The sequence below is a fragment of the Emys orbicularis genome, chromosome 9 (genome assembly GCF_028017835.1).
Source record: "Emys orbicularis isolate rEmyOrb1 chromosome 9, rEmyOrb1.hap1, whole genome shotgun sequence".
Lineage (NCBI taxonomy): Eukaryota > Metazoa > Chordata > Testudines > Emydidae > Emys > Emys orbicularis.
Genome location: NC_088691.1, coordinates 55,551,421 through 55,572,326, shown reverse-complemented (window position 1 = coordinate 55,572,326; position 20,906 = coordinate 55,551,421). Strand labels below are relative to the sequence as shown.

Below are 20,906 nucleotides of genomic sequence, written 5' to 3'. Positions count from 1 at the left end.
ACATCCCGTACCAGGGGATACAGATACGCCGCCACTGCAGGGCATCTGAGTGCAGCAGGAATGCCAAGCAAAGGCCACAAACAAGTGAACTTTATGCTCTGGATGTTTCCCTGACCATACTGATCATCTCTCATCGCCAGTTGCCATTACCAGCAAGTTTCCAGCCAATGGCAAAGAAGAGTGGTTAGCAGCAACTTCCGGCTCACTGGGCAAAGCAAACTTGGTCTCAGGCCAGTGCCTTACAGACAGCCACTTTGCTAAACCTCTTGGCTGAGGCTTCCTGGAATGGGCTTGGACACTGACCTACCCTCCCCAGGTGAGAGAGGGTTCCCTTAGCTCTGAGGGGGAAGTATAGGGGCCGCTCACTGCCAGACACCTTTGCAAGCACAAAATTCGCTTCATTTAACAAACTTGCTCTGTAAAGTTTCACCACCATTTATTTGAGACGCAGTAATTTACATGTAAACAGACGCCTGGGTGGTAAGGCACTTCGTGTGAGACCAGGCAAGGACACAAATCACCACTCAGCTGGGCTCCAGCAGCCAGGCATTTCTGGGCTGTGTTTCCTTCAGTCTTCTTGCGTAAGGAGCAGCTGATTCACAATGCGCCCCAGGCAGTATCTGCCATAGGCACAGATGCAGCCTCACTACAGAGAAGTCCATTCCTCAGTATGAAACCTTGTCAGCAGGACACAGCTCCTGAAAAGCTAGACACGGACAGAAAGATTTGCTATTTCCCCAAACACATGGATGGCACAAGTGATGCTGAGACAGATTCTCTGGAGATACTGCTGCTGGGTTTCCTCTGTTCAAAAATAGGCAGGTAAAAGGCACAGGGCTTGGCTGTGCAGTGACCAGGTTTAGTGCTGGTTTCCTGCATTTAGAAACTATACTCCAATAAACCCAGGAGCACTGGCTCTGGGCCAGACAGGCTGGATAACCAAGTGAGGCTACTTCTGGAGCTGTGTATCCATTTTCTCAAGCAGGCAGTCTCTTTCCATGCACGGAATTGCACACATGGCCTGGGGCATTATGGAAGCAGCAGGAGGTTTTGTATCTTCTGCTGAAATACTGGGGATTTATTGGCCACTGCTGGAGGCAGGCGACAGGGGATGAGGATGTAATGGGCTGCCCTGGGATGGGAAGTACAGCTATTCCCATTCCTTAGGAAGCACTAAAAGAATGACATTGAAGAATACGGCATTGGGGGGAGGAGGGGCGGAGAATTCTAAGGTGGGAAACATGCAGCCACCGAAGTGAGCTGCAGAGCAACAAGCAATCACAGGAAAGGATCTGGGTAGGGTGGGACTGAGGTGTGCCTGGAAGTAATCTGTGCCAGAAGGAAAGGAGCAGGCCAGCTATGGCTGCAGCAAGGGTACTTGTGCTCTCCTGAATCCAGCACAACAGGAACCACAACCCTTGTGAATTGTGTGAACCAAGCAAGGGGAAGTCTGGCCTGGGCTCCAGCACAATAATGGATCCTCCCCAATAAACCCCTGGGCACAATCACCCTGGCAGGAGGCCTGTTAACCCTCGAGCCTGTAGCATTAGCTCAGCTCTAGTGAAAGCCCCACTGCACAGCACACGGAGACGGGGGAGGAAGGAGGCAGTGACATGCTGTAGCCTTGCAGGAGGCCTTGTCTGAACAGACCTGAATTCCATGTGCCAGGGCGAGTTGAGCTGCTTTCGCTGGGCAGGCGGGCACACAGGTGGCTCATTTATCACAGCCAGCCCAGTTCTCACCCTGCACTACTCTCTACCACCACCGCCGCCGCCATCTTAAACCAACTGCCATATGAATGGCAGTCACCTAGCAGTGCCTGCCAGCACTTCAGAGAGCCCAAGGGCACTGGACACACTTGGCAAACCTCTGTGGAGGCCAGGAGCTCCAGCATGGCACTAAATGTGGCACCACTTCACCAGGGTCAGAAAATGGACCCACAGATTTTTCCAAAGCCCATTGGCAGCTCCCCCGTGACCCAGACATTCACATTTATACAAGCACCATTTAAAATGAGACCATCACGTTTCCTCCTAGACTTAAAAAGATTTAAGAACTGCAGTTGTCCTCTGCCCTGGCTTGTGCAGAGAAGAGGCAGTGCAGGCATAAAGTTAAAACACCATCTGGTTGCTGACGATTGCACCGTCCCCATAATTAAACAATCAGACATTCTGAACAGCTGCTGCACCCAGTCCATCACGTGCTCTATCTGCCGTTGAGCAGGCGAACACTCTGGTCCTTGTCATCCAATTTCAGGTGTGTCCGGCTGAATTGCTTAATCAGGGTCCCCGGTATCAATGCCACCATGGCTATGGCCAGTAGCTTAAGCAACGTGCCCCAGGAGCAAATGGCATCCAGGGAGGTGATCTGCGAGAGGATGGCACCCGTCTGCACACAAATGAAGTTATAAGGGATCAGACCTGGAAGAGTCAGAGGGAGAAGCCTGTTACTAGACAACCATCCCTAGTGCCCTGGTGCGTCTTCAGGATGGCTCCGGCTAGATACCCACAGATCCGTACTGCTCAGAGATGGCATGCAGGGTACAGTGTAACACACTGGTCAAAGGTCACATCTTCTCTGCAGCCAAGTGTGCTGACAAGCTGAGAGCTGCACATGGTGGAATACAGCTCAGTGCCCCTGGAAGGGTCACTTTCGTTTGCTAGCGCTACAGGGGGCTAACCATTGTGAAGAAGGAGACAGGGACATAAGCAATGCCCCCTCTCTGCCCCTCCATCCTGGGGAAGCCTTTCTGGACAGGCTGCGCCCAGCCTCATCTAACACAGCTGGGGTCCTGTCACCGAGAATGCTCCACTCCCAGCTCCTGACACAGCTAAGTGGCCAACCTGGCTGCAGCAGTGCAGTGGGCAATCTGCATCATATCTGTTGTACAGCGCCTGGTGAGAGGACAGCACACATGGGGCTGGGGCCAGGGGTGAGTTTCTGAAGGGCCATTGTGTGGGTTTGTGCGAACAGGGGAGATTGTAGAAAACACTCGGGTTGGACAGTTGAGCCACAATGCCATCTCCCAGCACTCATTAAAAACCAATGGGCATCGCGACACCCGACGACAGCCGAGTTCTCTCCAGGAACAGCCATTTCACCCTGGGAAGAGGTAACAGTGTAAGGGCACAGACAGTAGCAAATCAGGAAACTAACACAGCCAAGTGACTGTTGCTGTGGGACCCTTAACGCTGGAATTCCTCAAGTGTAGCATGGTACGTTCTCAGGTTTGCTGGGTTCCAACAGCAGCAAAGAGTAGGTTGGGTTTGATCCCTTCCTGAACACAGAGCCTGCTCGCCCCCAGCCCCAGCTCCTTACCGATAAGGACGGAGAAGAAGAACTGAGAAACCGGGATGTTCACGATCGGAGACGCCAGGTTCAGAAACCAGTTTGGGGTCATGGGGAAAAGTCTCAGAAACAACAAGAAGAAAAATAAGCAGCTCCTGTTCTCCTCCACCTGCCATCGGACAAGAGAAACCAGGTCAGCACTGCCACTGCCCGTTACTGGCCAACTACTGCAGAGCAGACACCCTCAGTCTGACACTAGCAGAGGGTCAGGGCTTCATTTCAATAAGCCACAATGTAATATCAGCCCAGAATCAAAGCAAACCGGAGTAGCTTAGTACCACGGTACCCACATGCACCAGGATCAGCTTTGCCTGTGCAACAGCTGCACCCAGTGAAAGTACATGCTAACCTGGGGTGTGAAAAACCAGTGGGCCCATCACTGACGGACAGACATGATCTAAACAAACACTTACACAAAGGGCAGCTGCATTCCCTGCATCTTACCCTGCTTTCCAGCAGCGCCATTCCACTAGTGAAAACTGGTTCCCAAGGTCACTATAATGGGTAGTCCTTAAAATTAAAAAGGCAGTCGGGTCACAGTGTGGAAGGGAAGGGTGAACATGCAACCTTAGCCCTGTCCCTTGAGCATCTCCTTAACAGTGTAAGGGCACCTTTTGGTGTGTCCAGGCAGCAGCACTGGGAGAAAGCAGTAGGATGTGATCAGCCAGACATTCTCCACACCCTCGGGGCTTGCTCCTGCCAACACTTTCCTAGCAGGAGTGGAGTCAGTCAGGTAACACTCTGCCTGACAGCAGTGTTTTCAGGCTTGGGCCCTTAGTAACACAGCTGTCTGGAGTGTTCCCAGTGCTGTACATGGTCACTGATCAATTCTAACAGCACAATACAGCCTAAGGGAAGCTTTGCACTTAGTGGCCAGACTTTGGAGGGGTTAAAAAGGACAAAAAAGGCCACAGCAAGCCCCTCCTTCCTGTACCAGATACTTGCTGCCCCATGCCCCTTGGAGCCTATCAACCCCCTTAGCACAGTAGGCACTTGTCAGCTTGGCCAGCCACTACCCCATGCTCCGCTGACTGTTGGTGCTGCAGGCTAAGGAGGCACTGCCATTCCTGTGCAGACCCCTCAGGGCACAGTTCAAAGTAGCGGCGCCTCATGGTCTCAGACACCATCCGATGGTCCAGGGACATCTACATCGAGCACATCACCGGCCACCGACAGTACCAGGAGGCGTGAGCCAGAGTGACATCGTTCTCCCACTACGAGAAAGGGACCAAGTGACCTTCTCCGTTGGATCATATGAACTGGAACCATAAACTCCCTGAACATTAAATCTCAACAAATGAGGGTCAATCCATCCTCATCATCATATCCACTCATTATACCCCACACCCAAACATAGCTACTCTATGAACTTCATACCCTCATATCTCAATGCCTGTACTTTGACCCATCAACCTTTTACCCCCAATCGGGGATATTGCAGATTATGTATTCCTTATGCCACCTGATCTTAAACCAAACTTTGCACCCTCCATAATTTGTACGTTATTCCCTGATAACCAGAAACTTCTATGCTCAAACTCGGTTCACTTTTTTTTTTTAATCATCATCTTAATAAAAATTTTAAATCGGTCTCTCACCCTCCGGCCGGCATTCAGCCTCCAAGCTGCATTCTCCACAATATTATTCTGCAGTTAAAACCAGTCTAAAGCTCCTGTGCAGCAAACCTACAACCTTTGCTCTATTTAACAGACACAAGGCTAAGAGGGTTGGCTTAAAGCAGCTTCCAGCCCTTGTAATGCCTTAGATCATTTTAAGGATTTCTATCAATTTAAACTGCAAAACAAGAGCAGCCTCCCCATATGCTCACAGAGAGTCCTAGCGGGGGATGGCAGGTGGGCTGGACAGCAGGCATGGACAGGTGGGGCACCAAGTCAGGTGGTCCCTGGGCCAGAGCTTATTTTTAAATGTGAATACCGGAACTGAATCTATGCCAAGTTTCTGTTTGCAGAATTCAGAGACTATTGCTTGAGAGCTCAGAGTATCCCACCCTTCCTAAGTGTCCACTGCATTTTATTCTTGTCAGCTGTACTGGTCAAGCAGGGTTACGGCAGAACGAACTAGTATCTTCCTGGGCATCAAAGTTACTTACCAAGTTCCAGCTAGTTTCACCTGCCGTCAAAGAGGTTGCTAAGGCATCTCTGAAGGCCCAATTTGGCCTGCTGGGGACAATGCATGAGAAAGCAGAGCCCAGCTCAACTCTCAGAACCCAGGGTGCGTTTACATTTGAAAGGAGCAGAGAGAGAGACTGACACACAAACAGGGAACCCCCTGGGGCCACTCTTCCAATTCCTTTTCAAAGCAAACTGGGCTGAGGCTAGAGGGCACTACCATGCAGGAGTACCTACTCCATTATCCAAGGGATAACTGCTGTGGTTAGTTCTCACTCTGAAAAGCCCATGCTGCTTACTTTCTGGGTCCACTGGACTGATTCCAAAGCCAGAAGGACACTAACGGCCATGGTGGTAGGACACAGGGAACTAAAGAACCACAAATGCAGGCCCTGGGCTAAGAAGGGGCTGTAGAATCACAGCTCAGCTCTGCTCCAGTCAGCCCGGGGGTTTGTCCCAGCAGCAGGGATCTCTTTACCTTTCTCTGCAGCGTGGCCACTTTATCAGGAAACCAGTAGACTACAAACTGTTTCCCAAAGGCCCTGGAGAGCAGGTAACAGCAGGTGGCACCCACAGAAGTCAAAGCAGAGCACAGCAAGAGCCCCATCCATGGTCCAAACAGAGCCCCAGCGAGGATGTTCTGGTAGAACAAAAGCAGGGTGAGACCTTTTGAATAAGAGACTGGACAAACGCGTTCAGCAATGTGTACACAATCACAGCCAGCCCAACCCTCCTCTGGCCACATGGGTGGCTTGATGGGGACCCGGCCATCCCCTTTGCTCCCACAGGGACACAGCTTCGCTGCCTGTCCTGGACTTTCTATATTAAAGCTCCAGAGAGAGGATCTCCCATCCAGACAAGGCAGAGAGTTTGGGGACAGTGTCAGTCATTCCAAAGAGAGAAGCTCTGTCACCTTCAGGCAAGATGCCTGGCACATCTGGGGCAGGGAACCACCTAGCTCAGTTGTGGCCTCCAAGTGCCACCATAACACAAACGGTTAAAACCCATGGCTCATTCTAGAAGCTACACCAGTGCAGGAGAGCAGTGTCTGAACTGACCACTGCAGTCTCAGTCCTTGAGTCAGGGAGCTCAGTTGCCTTACGGAGGAGACTCACTCGGTTCCTCCCTTGGTCCCTGAATTCCAGGGCTTGAAAGGCACCTGGCTCAGGTGACCTAAAGCATTTGCACAGTGCAGCCAGCATCTTAGCAGAGGTTGTCTCATGGATGCCTCCCTTCCCATTTGTGATCAGACAATAGGCCAAGGCCAACTACCACCTCTGCTGACATGGAATGGTAATAGCATGGGAATATTAAGAACTTATCTAAAGCTATTCCAAGTGGCAGAAACCAGGGTGAACCAGAACCATGTACATCAGTAAAGTGCTTGAGCACCGCACAACAGTCTGATTGAAAACCAGCTCTACCCAAACTCAACCAGGCGCACAGTAAGTGGATTACTAACAGATCGCCAAGTGTAATCATTGGGTGGGATCCTACAGAAACTGGACCTCAGCCCAAGGCGGTTCAATATTAATATTTTTATCAACAATTTAGAGATGAATATAGAGTCTCTCTATATATATGAATATACAACTGTAGATATTGTATATGGAAAAACTGGTTGTTTAGTAAATAATGAGGAGGGTGGGGTGTCATACAGAGCCAACAGGATCACTTGGTAAATTGGGCACGATCAGAAACTATACGTTTGAATATGGCCAAATGTAAGGTCACATCTATAAACAAAGAATGTCAGTCACATGGCACGTGGGACCGTAGCCTGAAAGCAGTGACTCTGAATAGGACTTAAGAGGTCATTAAACTGAGCATGAGCTTCCAGTGCGAGGCTTTGCCCCTTGGAGGTATAACCGGGGGAATAGAAAGGAGCAGGGATGAGCTTCTCCCCATAGCGTTGGCATTAAACCTTGATGGTTCGCCCCCCCCTAGTGTTTTGTATCTACCTCTGGCTAGTAGGTCTAGTCCCCAGGCTAGGGGTGTACAATATATTTCTCAAACTCCCAGATAGGAGTCCTGTTCACCGGGAAGCAAGGTGATAGGCCAGGACAGGGGGTTAAATGGTGACCCCAATAAACGAGAGAGCCCAGTGAATGGGCTAAGACCCCATGGCAAATCCCAGCTTTGGAAAGCCTGGTGAAGGAAAATGAACAGAGTGCTAGAGAGCTGAGCGGGTGCATACCAGAAAGCTGGAGCCGGGGATGGCGAAGGACTGCTTGTAGAGGTAGGCAGCACAGAACAGCAGCAGCACATAGCTCTGGTGCTCTTGCTTATAGTACTGTAGAAACTCTGCAAGCTCTCGCAGCTCCTCCAAGTCTGATGGGAACTTGAGTGACCTGAGAAGGAAGAGGGAGACCCAACTAAAATGATAAATCCTTGACACGCCAAGCACCTCTCAGACATATTCTGCACACATTAACAAACTGTCAGCCAAGGTCAAATATCTTCACCAGATTTTACAAATGGGGAAACTGAGGCAGGTTAAGTTACTTCAGGTCAGAGGAACTCTGTGGCAAACTGTCTAGTGACCTAAGTTCCCTCTAAGCTGCGTGGCCACACAGCAGGCTATAAAGATCCATGCAGGCGGGCAGCCACAGGGGCCTGGAGAAGTGAGAGGTAGGGGGTGGGCGGGGAGGGGAGCAAGTTGGGACATGCAGGGCTGCTGGCAGGGAGAGGAGCCTCTGCCCCAGCCCCAGCCCCAGGGCTGCTGTGGTGAGATAGGGCTGGGGGGGAGGGGGGGAGAGAGAGTCCTCTCTCCCCACCGCAGCCCCGGGGCAGCCTGCACCCCAAACCCCTCATCCCTGACCCCACCCCAGAGCCACACCCCCAGCTGGAGCCCCTCATCCCCAGCCCCACCTCACCCCCAGCCAGAGCCCTCACCCCCGCACCCACCATCTGCCCCAGCCCTGATCCCCCTCCCGCACCCCAAATCCCTCATCGCCAGCCCCACCCCAGAGCCTGCACCCCAACCCTGATCCCCCTCCCACTCTCCGAACCCTTTGGCCCCACCCCCACCACAAACACCTCCATATTGGTGCACATAAAATTAATTCCACACATAAATATAAAAAATTAGAGGGAACATTGCTAGTGACTCAATGACATTCTCATTTGAACTCTAGAGTTCCTAGGAAATCGACCAGCAGGCTTTACACCAACATAGGCCTTTTCTAAATGTGAACAGCAATGCTATATTGCAGAGCAAGCTGCTGCTTTACCTATGCAGTGCACTCACTCGGCTTGACAAACATTCCCATGACCGACCTTTGGTATTGCTTAGCGGACCCAGCCAGCCTGCATAGAACAAGCTGAAACAGTCAGAACAAGAGAGCTTTCCCTACCTGGTCTTCAGCAAACTGAAGATTAACAGTACTGTTTGCATCCAACCTGGAGCATTCATCTCCTACCCTGAAGCAAGATTGAAAACTGAATCCAGGGCATCGCTAGATGGGATTGGAGCCAGTGCACAGATCACCATGCTGCGTGCAAGCAGCCGACATTCCTCACAGAGGAGGTGTTGGAGGCACCAGTGCCAGGATCTCTTGGTCACCATGGCACTGACTATCCCAGGTTGCTGCTGGCCCGACTCATACCGCTGGCTGCACTCTGGATCCGGTGTTTGGGCTGAGTATGGAGGTATGACAACTGGAGATTTTACCCATGGCAGGGACCGACTGTTGCCTCCCGCAATTTGAGGTTGGGGCTAGGCACTTTGATGGCCCTTCCTCAGAGATTAATTGGACCTGGTCATTTCTTGAGGAAGAATATCGTTCACACCATTCTGCTGGTTGAATAGTACTGTATGATGATCTTTTACCTTCCACTACTGGTTAAGTGCTGTGTGCATCTTCCTTATTGGTTTCCACCTTACAGATCATCATGGTTTACATCTCTCCTCTGGCAACTGATGGAGAAAGCTCAAGTGGCAGAAATCTCACACTGAATTGGACAAATTGCTTCATAACATATCTTGAAATCTCATGCTGTGGGTGTGCAAAAGTTTCTTTGCTTCCACCACTGTATCCACTAAGGGTATGTCTACACTACCCACCGGATCGGCGGGCAGCGATCGATCCAGCGGGGATCGATTTATCGCGTCTAGACTAGACGCGATAAATCAACTCCCGAGTGCTCTCCCGTCGACTCCTGTACTCCACCGCCGCAAGAGGCGCAGGCAGAGTCGACGGGGGAGCGGCAGCAGTCGACTCACCACGGTGAAGACACTGCAGTGAGTAGGTCTAAGTACATCGACTTCAGCTACGTTATTCACGTAGCTGAAGGTGTGTAACTTAGATCGATCCCCCCCAGTGTAGACCAGGCCTAAGTCTCAATCAGATGATTTATGCTGATGAATGAACGAATAGGAAACTGCTGTTATTCAGTAAGCAACAAAACTCCAACACACCAAGCAGATTCCGACGGAACCACCTTCTTCTGTGGCTGCAGAGTGATTTCTGGAGAGTTCAAACACTGAATTGTCTCAGTTGGACGTTATAGATTCAGACTGTAAGGTCAGAAGCAGGGCTTTGGAGCGGAGCCCGGAGCTGGAGCACGGACCAGTAGATTCTTGCCCGGAGCTGGAGCGGAGCAATTCAAAAATTTGATTGCTCCAAATCCCTGGTCAGACGGGACCATTATGATCTTCTAGTCTGACCTCCTGCACAACGCAGGCCACATAATCTCACCCACTCACTCCTGTAACAAACCCTGATCTATGTCTGAGCTACTGAAGTCCTCAACTTGTGGTTTAAAGACTTCAAGGTGCAGAGAATCCTCCAGCAAGTGACACGTGCCCCACGCTGCAGAGGAAGGCAAAAAACCCCGAGGGCCTCTGCCAATCAGCCCTGGAGGAAAATTCCTTCCCGACCCCAAATATGGCAATCAGCTAAACCCTGAGCATGTGGGCAAGCCTCACCAGCCAGACACCCAGGAAAGAATTCTCTGTAATAACTCAGATCCCACCCTATCTAGTGTCCCATCACAGGCCATTGGGCATATTTAATCGATAATAGTCAAAGATAACCTAATTTTGGCAATTAATTGATCCCATCATACCATCCCCTCCATAAACTTATCAAGCTTAGTCTTGAAGCTAGATAGGTCTTTTGCCTCTACTGCTCTCCTTGGAAGGCTGTTCCAGAACTTCACTCCTCTGATGGTTAGAAACCTTCGTCTAATTACAAGTCTAAACTTCCTGATGGCCAGTTTATATCCATTTGTTCTTGTGTCCACAATGGTACTGAGCTTAAATAACTCCTCTCCCTCCCTGGTATTTATCCCTCTGATATATTTATAGAGAGCAATCATATCTCCCCTCAGCCTTCTTTGGGTTAGGCTAAACAAGCCAAGCTCTTTGAGACTCCTTTCATAAAACCGCCCCAGTCAAACTCCCCACCTGACACTGTCCCCGGAGCGGGTCGCACCCGGCACGCGCCGGGCGCTTGGAGCCAGAAGCGAGAGCCCCTCGGGGCTCGCCCCCCCGCCTCACCGGGTAAGTGAAAAAACGATAAGAGTAGTGGTATTTCACCGGCGGCCCGGAGGCCTCCCACTTATTCTTAAAGGTGCCACAGGACCCTCTGTTGCTTTTCATAAGACAGGTTTTCCATTCCTTGGATCATCCTAGTAGCCCTTCTCTGTACCTGTTCCAGTTTGAATTCATCCTTCTTAAACATGGGAGACCAGAACTGCACACAGTATTCCAGATGAGGTCTCACCAGTGCCTTGTATAACGGTACTAACACCTCCTTATCTCTACTGGAAATACCTCGCCTGATGCATCCCAAGACCGCATTAGCTTTTTTGACAGCCATATCACATTGGTGGCTCATAGTCATCCTGTGATCAACCAATACTCCGAGGTCCTTCTCCTCCTCTGTTGCTTCCAAGTGACGTGTCCCCAGCTTATAACAAAAATTCTTGTTATTAATCCCTAAATGCATGACCTTGCACTTTTCATATTAAATTTCATCCTATTACTATTACACCAGTTTACAAGGTCATCCAGATCTTCCTGTAGGATATCCCGGTCCCTCTCCGTATTGGCAATACCTCCCAGTTTCATGTCATCCGCAAACTTTATTAGCACATTCCCACTTTTTGTGCCAAGGTCAGTAATAAAAAGATTAAATAAGATTGGTCCCAAAACCGATCCCTGAGGAACTCCACTAGTAACCTCCCTCCAGCCTGACAATTCACCTTTCAGTATGACCCGTTGTAGTCTCCCCTTTAACCAGTTCCTTATCCACCTTTCAGTTTTCATATTGATCCCCATCTTTTCCAATTTAGCTAATAATTCCTCATGTGGAACCGTATCAAATGCCTTACTGAAATCAAGGTAAATTAGATCCACTGCGTTTCCTTTGTCTAAAAAAATCTGTTACCTTCTCAAAGGAGGAGATCAGGTTGGTTTGGCACGATCTACCTTTTGTAAAACCATGTTGTATTTTGTCCCAATTAACATTGACTTCAATGTCCTTAACTACTTTCTCCTTCAAAATTTTTTCCAAGACCTTGCATACTACAGATGTCAAACTAACAGGCCTGTAGTTACCTGGATCACTTTTTTTCCCTTTCTTAAAAATAGGAACGATGTTAGCAATTCTCCAGTCATACAGTACAACCCGAGTTTACAGATTCATTAAAAATTCTTGCTAATGGGCTTGCAATTTCACGTGCCAGTTCCTTTAATATTCTTGGATGAAGATTATCTGGGCCCCCCGATTTAGTCCCATTAAGCTGTTCGAGTTTGGCTTCTACCTCAGATGTTGTAATATATACCTCCATAGCCTCATTCCCATTTGTCATCCTACCATTATCCCAAAGCTCCTCATTAGCCTCATTAAAACTGAGGCAAAGTATTTGTTTAGATATTGGGCCATGCCTAAATTATCCTTAACCTCCACTCCGTCCTCAGTGTTTAGTGGTCCCACTTCTTTCTTTGTTTTTATTTATTTATTTGGCTATAGAACCTTTTACTATTGGTTTTAATTCCCTTTGCAAGGTCCAACTCTACACGGCTTTTGGCCTGTCTCACTTTATCCCTACATGTTCTGACCTCAATAAGAGCCTACAAGGAGTGGAAGATGGGAGGGATCAGCAAGGAAAACTTTCTGCTTTTTCTTAATCACCTCTCTGAGATGCTTACTCATCCAGCTTGGTCTACAATGTTAAGACAGCCACACTCATTCCAGTCCAAGGGCTGTTGGTATCACTGTGTCCAACAATCTACTCTTTGAACTAGCATCCGACCTGACTGGGGAAGACCAGCAGGTGACACTTGTCCATTGTTGTCTGAAACACCCATAAACTTCAACGCAGTTAAAGAGATAGTGCATCTACTATCACGGTCATCAACAAAGTGCGTATAGGAAACAAATTATTGTCAACCATACAAAACCTACGTGGTTATCAGGATTTGTTCCATCTTGGGGAAACTCTGTTACAGAGAAAGATAAAATGAGCTTAACAGACAGACACCCATTCTTAGATATCATGGCCTGAATCCCGTCTCAGAGCCAATGTGTTAATTCACTCGGAGAGAGAAAAATCAAGGGGACACATTCAAGCCTCCCGCCTTTTGTCTTACCTCTAGGCATCTGTTTGCCCCTCTTCTCTCTGAAAAATTAAAAGAACGTCCAGCCCTCTGCTGGCCTACACAGTTCATTTAAAGAATACCACATCCTTTCTACAGAGCCAGATAGCAGTCTGGAAGATGTCAGTCTGTGCGAGGGGCCACACACTGGCATTCCAGTTCCAAAGGGGAGTCCACATCTCAACACATCTCTCATCATCAGGATGGATAAAAAAAAAAAAAAAAAAAAAAAATCTCAAAAGGTTTTTTCCCCTCAAAAAACATTTTCTCAAAAAAATCCGATCTAAAGATGTTTTAATTAAGATATCTTTGAGCTATAATGTATCTCATCATGGAACAGGGATTATAAATTCTAATTCTATAGTATGAGACAATATATTCATGTAATGTTTAAGAATAGTTTTGTAAATGAGTTCCAATAGTTCATGGATTAGGGACCCAATCTTATGGGGTTCCAGGAGCTTCTGTATAGATTATTTAGGTCAGGGGTCGGCAACCTACGGCACCGTGCCAAACACGGCACGCGAGCCGATTCTGAGTGGCACGCTGCTGCCCACTGAGAGGAGGAGGAGGGGCGGAGGGGCCGCAATGCACCACGCTGTGGGAAGAAACGGGGGAGGGGGAAGCTTGGCTGCCGCAGGATCAAGCTTCTGCCTCCTGCCCCCGCAGGGGAGAGCGGTGGGAAGGGGGTCCCGGCCCCCCGCCCCACTCAGCCCCCCCCCGCCCACCGCTCTCCCCTGCGGGGGCAGGAGGCAGAAGCTTGGTTCTGCAGCAGCCAAGCTTCCCTCCTCCCCCGCTTCTTCGCACAACGTGGTGCATTCCGGCCCCTCCTCCTCCTCCTCCCCCCAGAGGAGCAGAGCCAAGCGGCAGCGTGCTCGCTGCTCCGTAGAGCAGGCAGAGAGAGGTAGGGACAGGCCTGGGGGAAGGGGGTGGAACAGGTCATATCCCTCCCAGCCCCCTGCCCTGAGCCGCTCAGGGCAGGGGGCTGGGAGCACCCCCACGAGCCGAGCACCCCAGCCTTCTGCCCTGCACCTCCCCACCCCAACACACACCCATCCCTCTGCCCTGCACCCCCACAGCCCCATCCCTCTGCCCTGCACCCCCCACACACCCCAGCCCTCTGCCCTGACCTCGAGTTGCCCCCAACACCCAGCCTTCTGCCCTGCACCTCCACACACACCCCAGCCCTCTGCCCTGAACCCCCCCACACACCCAGTCTTCTGCCCTGCACCTCCACACCCCCCAGCCCTCTGCCCTGACCTCGAGTCCCCCCCAACACCCAGGCCTCTGCCCTGAACCCCCCCACACACCCAGCCTTGTGCCCTGCACCTCCACACACCCCCCAGCCCTCTGCCCTGACCTCGAGTCCCCCCCCCCCCAACACCCAGCCCTCTGCCCTGAACCCCTCCACCCAGTGGGCTGAGCAGGCTGGCGGCGTAAGATCAGCATTTTAATTTAATTTTAAATGAAGCTTCTTAAACATTTTGAAAACCTTGTTTACTTTACATACAATAGTTAGAGACAGACCCCTTCTAAAAAAAACGTTAAAATGTATTACCGGCACGCGAAACCTTAAATTAAAGTGAATAAATGAAGACTCGGCACACCACTTCCGAAAGGTTGCCTACCCCTGATTTAGGTTAATCTTTCTATCTATCCAATGGAACTCAGTGCTCAGTCTAGAAGATACCATCAGAGATGCTTAATTTTGCAGTTCCCAAACTGTGGATTTGTGTCTCCAGAGATAACATGCTTTTTAACAGCAAAAATGTTTTTAAATAAATCAAATAATATATAGAGGTGAGAAATAACAGACCTCAACCCTATTGTCCCCCTGCAAATTTGTGTACACAGAGTCAATCCCTTACCTCTCTCTGAAAGTACAAAGTTTCAAAAAGTTCAATGAACAGAAGATTGTTGGGGGCAGAATAGATCTGGACAAGGAGAAGAAGTCTGGAGATAAATGTGAGAAGGGAGGGACCGGCAGTAGAAACAAAAGTGAAACTGGTTGAACAGCGTATTCCAGAAGTCTTGAGGTCTTTCTGAGTGTAGCCTTCATTGAATTGAGATCTACCATTCCATTCTCTCACTAGAAGGGAAAACCTATAATGGCAGCAGGCCATAAAAGAGACCCAGTTTGGGACTAAGAACCATTCAAGAAATACATGTTTGCTGATGAGGTTTTAAAGAAAGTCACACCAGTGAACTGGTGGAAGTCACTTAAGCACTTGGATTCAGAGACTGATGAAGTGATAATCTCACTTTTAACAGCAGTAGCTTCTTCTGCTGGTGTAGAAAGAATATTTTCTTCCTTTGGACTAATTCATTCCAAATTGAGAAATTGTTTGGGACCTGAAAAAGCAGGAAAGCTTGTTTTTCTTTTCCAGATTATGAACAAACAGGAAAATGAAGATGAAGATGACTGAGTTAGCTACAGAAGCCAATATTTTACGTTTCTCATGTTGACCTGGCTGACATAAAACAAAAAACCAAAAATTAAATTGACTGTTTTTTTAAATATTTCATTTAACTATCTTAGTTAAAAACAATTTTAACAAAAATAAACCTGATTTTAAAAAACTTGAATGTTTAACTAAATTCAAAATTTCATATGCTGGTTTTGTTAAAATATTATGTGTTTGCTGTTGAAGAAAAAAATCCAGAATACATAACTTTGCTGTTCTAGTTAAATAAAACAATTTAAGTGTCTGTCTGGTGATGTTCTCCTCCTAATACAGCATGGCAAAAAAATCCTCTAAATATTAATGATTAACCTGTTGAATTGGAGACAGTTCACCTCCCAGTGACTTCATAAATATCTGCTTCAATTACCTTTGGTAAATGAAATAACCAAACAATCATCCATTTTCTGATATAGCTGTAAAACTAATCTGAAAAGTTTTCAAAATAAATCACTTTAAAAATGTACAGTGTGTACCTTCTAAAAATGAAACCTACATCTCTATCTGAGTTGCGAAGAATATGTATTAAGGTTATAACAACCAACAAGAATGCACTTTTATGTAGAAATCCATGATTAAATAGAGTCTTCCTGACTAGTGATTTAAATCAAATTCACCCTGCTCATCATTAAAGGAGTTTTCACTGCGTGCACGCACATGTTTTTCACTTGCGATGCTCCACAACAGCCTTCTACCCTTGACAGTCAGAGACCTCTTTGCACCTGATTAGCAAAATAACATTAAGCTAAAAAGAGTCACTGGTCAGTACAAGTCACCTGGTTTCATCCCTGGCAGCAAGGCATGAGCAGGTCTTCAACAGGGTCAGATCCTCAGCTGGTATGAATTGTCCTTGCTCCATTGACCTCAGTGGAGCTATGACAATTTGCACCAGCTGAGGTTCTGCCCCAAAGAGCACAGGGGCCTGGAGAACAAACTCAGGTAACACATAGCAAATGGTATGTTAGAATCCAGAGTTAAGTGATACAATGAGAGCTGGTACCTGTGGGTGGGGTGGGCTATTGCTTGCTTTTACTGGTTTTCTGGGTGGCAATTCCTGGTTTTGGGGCAACAATGGGCTCAAAGCTAGCCAAACCTTTGTTAGGCAGAGCTAAAAATCGAAAGGAATCCCAACTAGAGATGGATGGCACGTGTTTAGGCTTTTGTGCTTGCTGTAAAAAACAGGTAGTTTGACTGAGAGTTACGTGGCCTTGGACCTGCCTACTTGAGCAGTCACTCTCCCAGAACCATAATGCCACAGTGCAGAGAAGCAGAAGGCCCTTTGTTTCAGAGGAGCCACGAGTGGGGTATTCTCTATGAGGGTCCTCCGCTTCGGAATTTACTCGTCCTAGATGTCATATGGTCCAAATGTGTTGCCTTTCAGAGCACATTCCACAGCCCCTCCTTTTACAGGAGCTTTTGGGAAGGGGGACACTACCTGAGGGCTGCTACTTCAGAAGCAGGGTATTTTCTCTATAAAGTGCTGCTGTAAGGGCTAGGCCTGGTCTACACTTAAAAGGTCGACATAGCTAAGTAGGCAACTTGCGTGGAAAAAAAAGTATCAAACCCTTGAATGCCATAGTTATGCCAACCCAGCCCTCAGTGCAAACACATTTATATCAATGGAAGACTACTACCATCATCAGGGATGTAGCAGTCTTACACCGACGGAAAAACCTCTTCTGGAGGTGTAGGTTGCATCTGTGCTATGGGGTTATGCTGGCATAGTTACAGCAACCTAGCTATACAGGTAGAGTCTCTGTAGTACAGACATACCATCAGTCAGCTATTGCTGGTGCATAATGGAATTTGCTGGAGCACTTGCCTTTTTGCTATTTGTTGTTTTAAAGAAATATCAAGGACACCTACAGCTCTGGAGAGGGACTTTCTTGCTACAATATAAATCAAAGGAATAAAAAACAAAACATCTTCCAAATCCTAGCATTCAGGATAGGTGAAGGATCCTAGGAAGATATGTCAAGCCAAAGATGACCGGCACCAACATTGTTGGTTTCAAAACTTCTCAAAGATCTGATTTCACACTGACTTGCTATGGCTAAACATAGCTCAGAACATGCAACACCACATTTCTATGGATTTCACACCCTGCAAAGATCATCACATGGTGGGGATATATTTTTAGGCTGCCACCCTATATTTACAGGCCAACAAAAATCCAATATTGCACCCATTCATCCTGAACATCATGCTCAGTCAAAATCAGATAGAGAAAACCCTCCTGACTCTGGAATCATTTAAAATCTTTTCACACAGGGAAAGAGTGCATGCACCTGAGAGCTGCCATTCCCCATTGCAAAATGTGCACATACATTAGATCACAACAGTCATTCTCCTCTGGGCTTTTCTCCAGGACACCCCAAGGCATCACAGCATTCCTTCAGCAAAGCACATTTCCCACAGCGCCGCCATCCTGCAAAGTCTGGCTGCGGGGTGACAGACGGGCGAAGGGAGGGTCAAAGGCTTTTCTCGAAAGCGGCTCCAGGATGCTAGGACGGTGGGCTGCAGGTACAGTAAAGCCCTAGATGGCCCGGCCCGTTGGCCAACATGCTCCCGGACCCCAGAACTTCAGCACCCCGCCTGCAGGCCGGCCCTGTGCTCCACACCATGGGCACTGGCAGCACCACGGGCCTGGGGAGCCAGCCCCCCTCAGCAGCCCACGGACGCTCGTGCCCAGCCCTGGTGACCCGGGGTCCCGGGCTCACAGCGAGAGCTGCGCCGTCAGACGCGCCCCAGATCTGGCACGGGGGTGAAATGTGGGCGGCTCCCGCAGCAGGGAGGAGCCGCTTTCCCGGGCCAGAGAAGACAGGACCGGAACCGAGCTGGACCGGGCCAGGCGGGGAGGCTGGGCCCGGGCCGTCACCCACCTGCCGGCCCCGAGCGGGCCCCCTGGGTGCAGTTGCGCCGACAGCAGGTAGAGGCCGCAGGAAGCGGCCCCGAGCAGCACCAGGAAACCGCAGAGCGGCCGCATCCCGGCGCGGGAGCCGCGGAGCGCAGGTATCGGCGGTCCGGGGCGTGCGGGCCGGCGAGCGATCATGTGACCGACCGGCGGCTCAGCCTACGGAGCCACGTGAGTGTAACCACGTGACACAAGCCGGCTGCTGCTACTAACATGCGCACCCTGCTGAGGCCTCGCCCGCCCGCATGAGAGCGATTGGCTCCCGTGCGGCCTGAGGCCCCGCCCCGCCCCGGGTATCAGCGGGAGTTCCGGGCCAGCGGGGCGGGGTCTCGTAGGTTCCCCGCCTTGGCTCATCGTGAGTTTATGCCCCTGGCGCCCCCGAGCCTGTTCGGCAGCAGCCCCCGGGGGGCTGTGCGCGGGATTTTTCCTTCGGAGTATCCTGCTCTGCACTGGGCCTCATTGACTTCCGCCTTGCCGAGTTCAGACCCGTGTCTGGTTGGCGCGGTCACTGAATTCCGGGCCTGCTTCCCAGCTCGCTGTCCGCCTCATAAGCGTATTTCCACCTCCCTTAGCCAGGTTATTAACGACAGTGTTGAATAGCGGCTGACCCCTGTGGGACCGCGCGAGATGTGGCCTCCCAGTTTGACAATGAACTCCTGGTAATTACTCTGGGCACAGCCTTTCAACCCAGCATGACGTGCACCCACCTTTTAAGTAAATTCATCTCTACCCTTTTCCCCTGTTTGTTTAAGAGAATGTCATTTGGGGCTGTGTCAAAAGCGTTATTAAAATCAAGATATCTCACATCTGCTTCCCTGCAATCCGTTAGTCCAGTAACCCTGTCAAAGAAGGAAATTAGGTTGGTTTGGCGTGGTTTGTTCTTGACGAATCCATGCTGGCTATTCCTTATAACCCTCCAGGTGCTGACAAATTGTTCAATAATTAGTTCCACTATCTTTCCAGGTATCAAAGTTAGGCTAATTAACCTATAATTCCCTGGGTCCTCTTTGTTCCCCATTTTAAAGATAGGTACATTTACCCTTCTCCAGTCTTCTGGGCCCTCACCCATCCTCCAGGAGTTCTCAAAGGTAATTGCTAATGGTTCTAAGATTAATTCAGCTAGTGTTTTAAGTACTATAGGAGAAATTTAATCAGGCCCTGCCAACTTGAATACATCTAATTTATCCAATAGTCTTTAACTTGTTCTTTCCCTATTTTGGCTTTCATTCCTTCCCCCTTTTTAATATTAATTGGGTTGCGTGCAGGGACTGTCTCCTACTCTGTGTCTGTGCCAGGGCATGATCTCAGTTGGGTATTTCTAGGGGCCACCATAACACAAATACACCTCTACCCCGATATAACGCAACCCAATATTACACGAATTCGGATATAACGCAGTAAAGCAGTGCTCCGGGGGGGCCGGGCTGCGCATTCCGGTGGATCAAAGCAAGTTCGATATAACGCGGTTTCACCTATAACGCGGTAAGATTTTTTGGCTCCCGAGGACAGTGTTCTATCAAGGTATAGTGTAATAGTATAAAAAAGTACTGAGTACCCACAACTCGAATTTAAGTCAGTGGCAAAGATGAGTTCTTAGTCCTTTTTGTATTATTATTTGTATTATGGTAGACCCTAGAGAGCTCCAACTGAGATGAGGCCTCAGCACAGACAGAGTAGGAGACAGTCACTGCACCAGAAAGTGTTGAACCTAAATAGGCCACACAGACGAAGGGTGAGAGAAAGGAAAGATTCTTATTCTCATTTTATTTTGGCCATAATAATTTGTTGTAGGCATGTGCCTGTGCTGCCATTGTACCCCCCAACACTGCTACCCCACCAAGCTGCCAGAGAAACGTTTCCTTTTCCCCCCTGACATATGTGGAATTTTTGTCCCGGGATGAACAATAGTCAGTCCTGTACTTACTATAGGTTTAAGGCTGAACATCTTTTGGGGGCTAGTAGAGAGAGCTTTAGTCCCAGTTTCCCAGTGGTGCACACATTTGCATCTCTCCCTAAAAGATCCTGGAATACTGGCCATTAAAATTACATTTCTATATATGGAAAAGCTATTTTATGTCTTTTTAGATGTCTACAACTATATCAATTATGATTTTTCTCTCCTGTGGAAGCCTTTAGAGTTGGATTCACACTGCTAAGGAAGCCTGGCTTTACAGGCAGCAATATATAAAAAATAATTCCCAGAAAGTATTTAAAATAGTTTTACTGTACAATAGGTGTCCTGAACAAAGTGCATGATGATGATGTGCTGTATGAAGGTTTTATTGGCATGAGTCATGCAGCGTTCCTGCCAATAAAACCATTATATAAAGGATAGATAGATGTGTGTGTGGCACTATATTATAGGAGACATTGGTAGTGACCTCTATATCAAGGTTGTCTAGCACTTTCCATTGTAACCCCCTATTATCAATTGTTTATAATTATTA

The 20,906-nt window shown here is 48.8% G+C and overlaps 1 protein-coding gene across 1 annotated transcript; it reads right to left on the bottom strand.

The window, feature by feature from the left end:
• Positions 1-422: 422 nt before the first annotated feature.
• Positions 423-18,547, bottom strand: TMEM41A (transmembrane protein 41A). Its single transcript, XM_065410813.1, has 5 exons — positions 18,428-18,547; positions 7,675-7,828; positions 5,956-6,117; positions 3,319-3,457; positions 423-2,420 (listed from the first exon to the last, which is right to left on the bottom strand). The coding sequence occupies exons 1-5, from the start codon at positions 18,529-18,531 to the stop codon at positions 2,206-2,208; spliced, it is 774 nt and encodes a 257-aa protein (XP_065266885.1). The 5' UTR covers positions 18,532-18,547; the 3' UTR covers positions 423-2,205.
• Between the last annotated feature and the right edge of the window lie 2,359 nt (positions 18,548-20,906).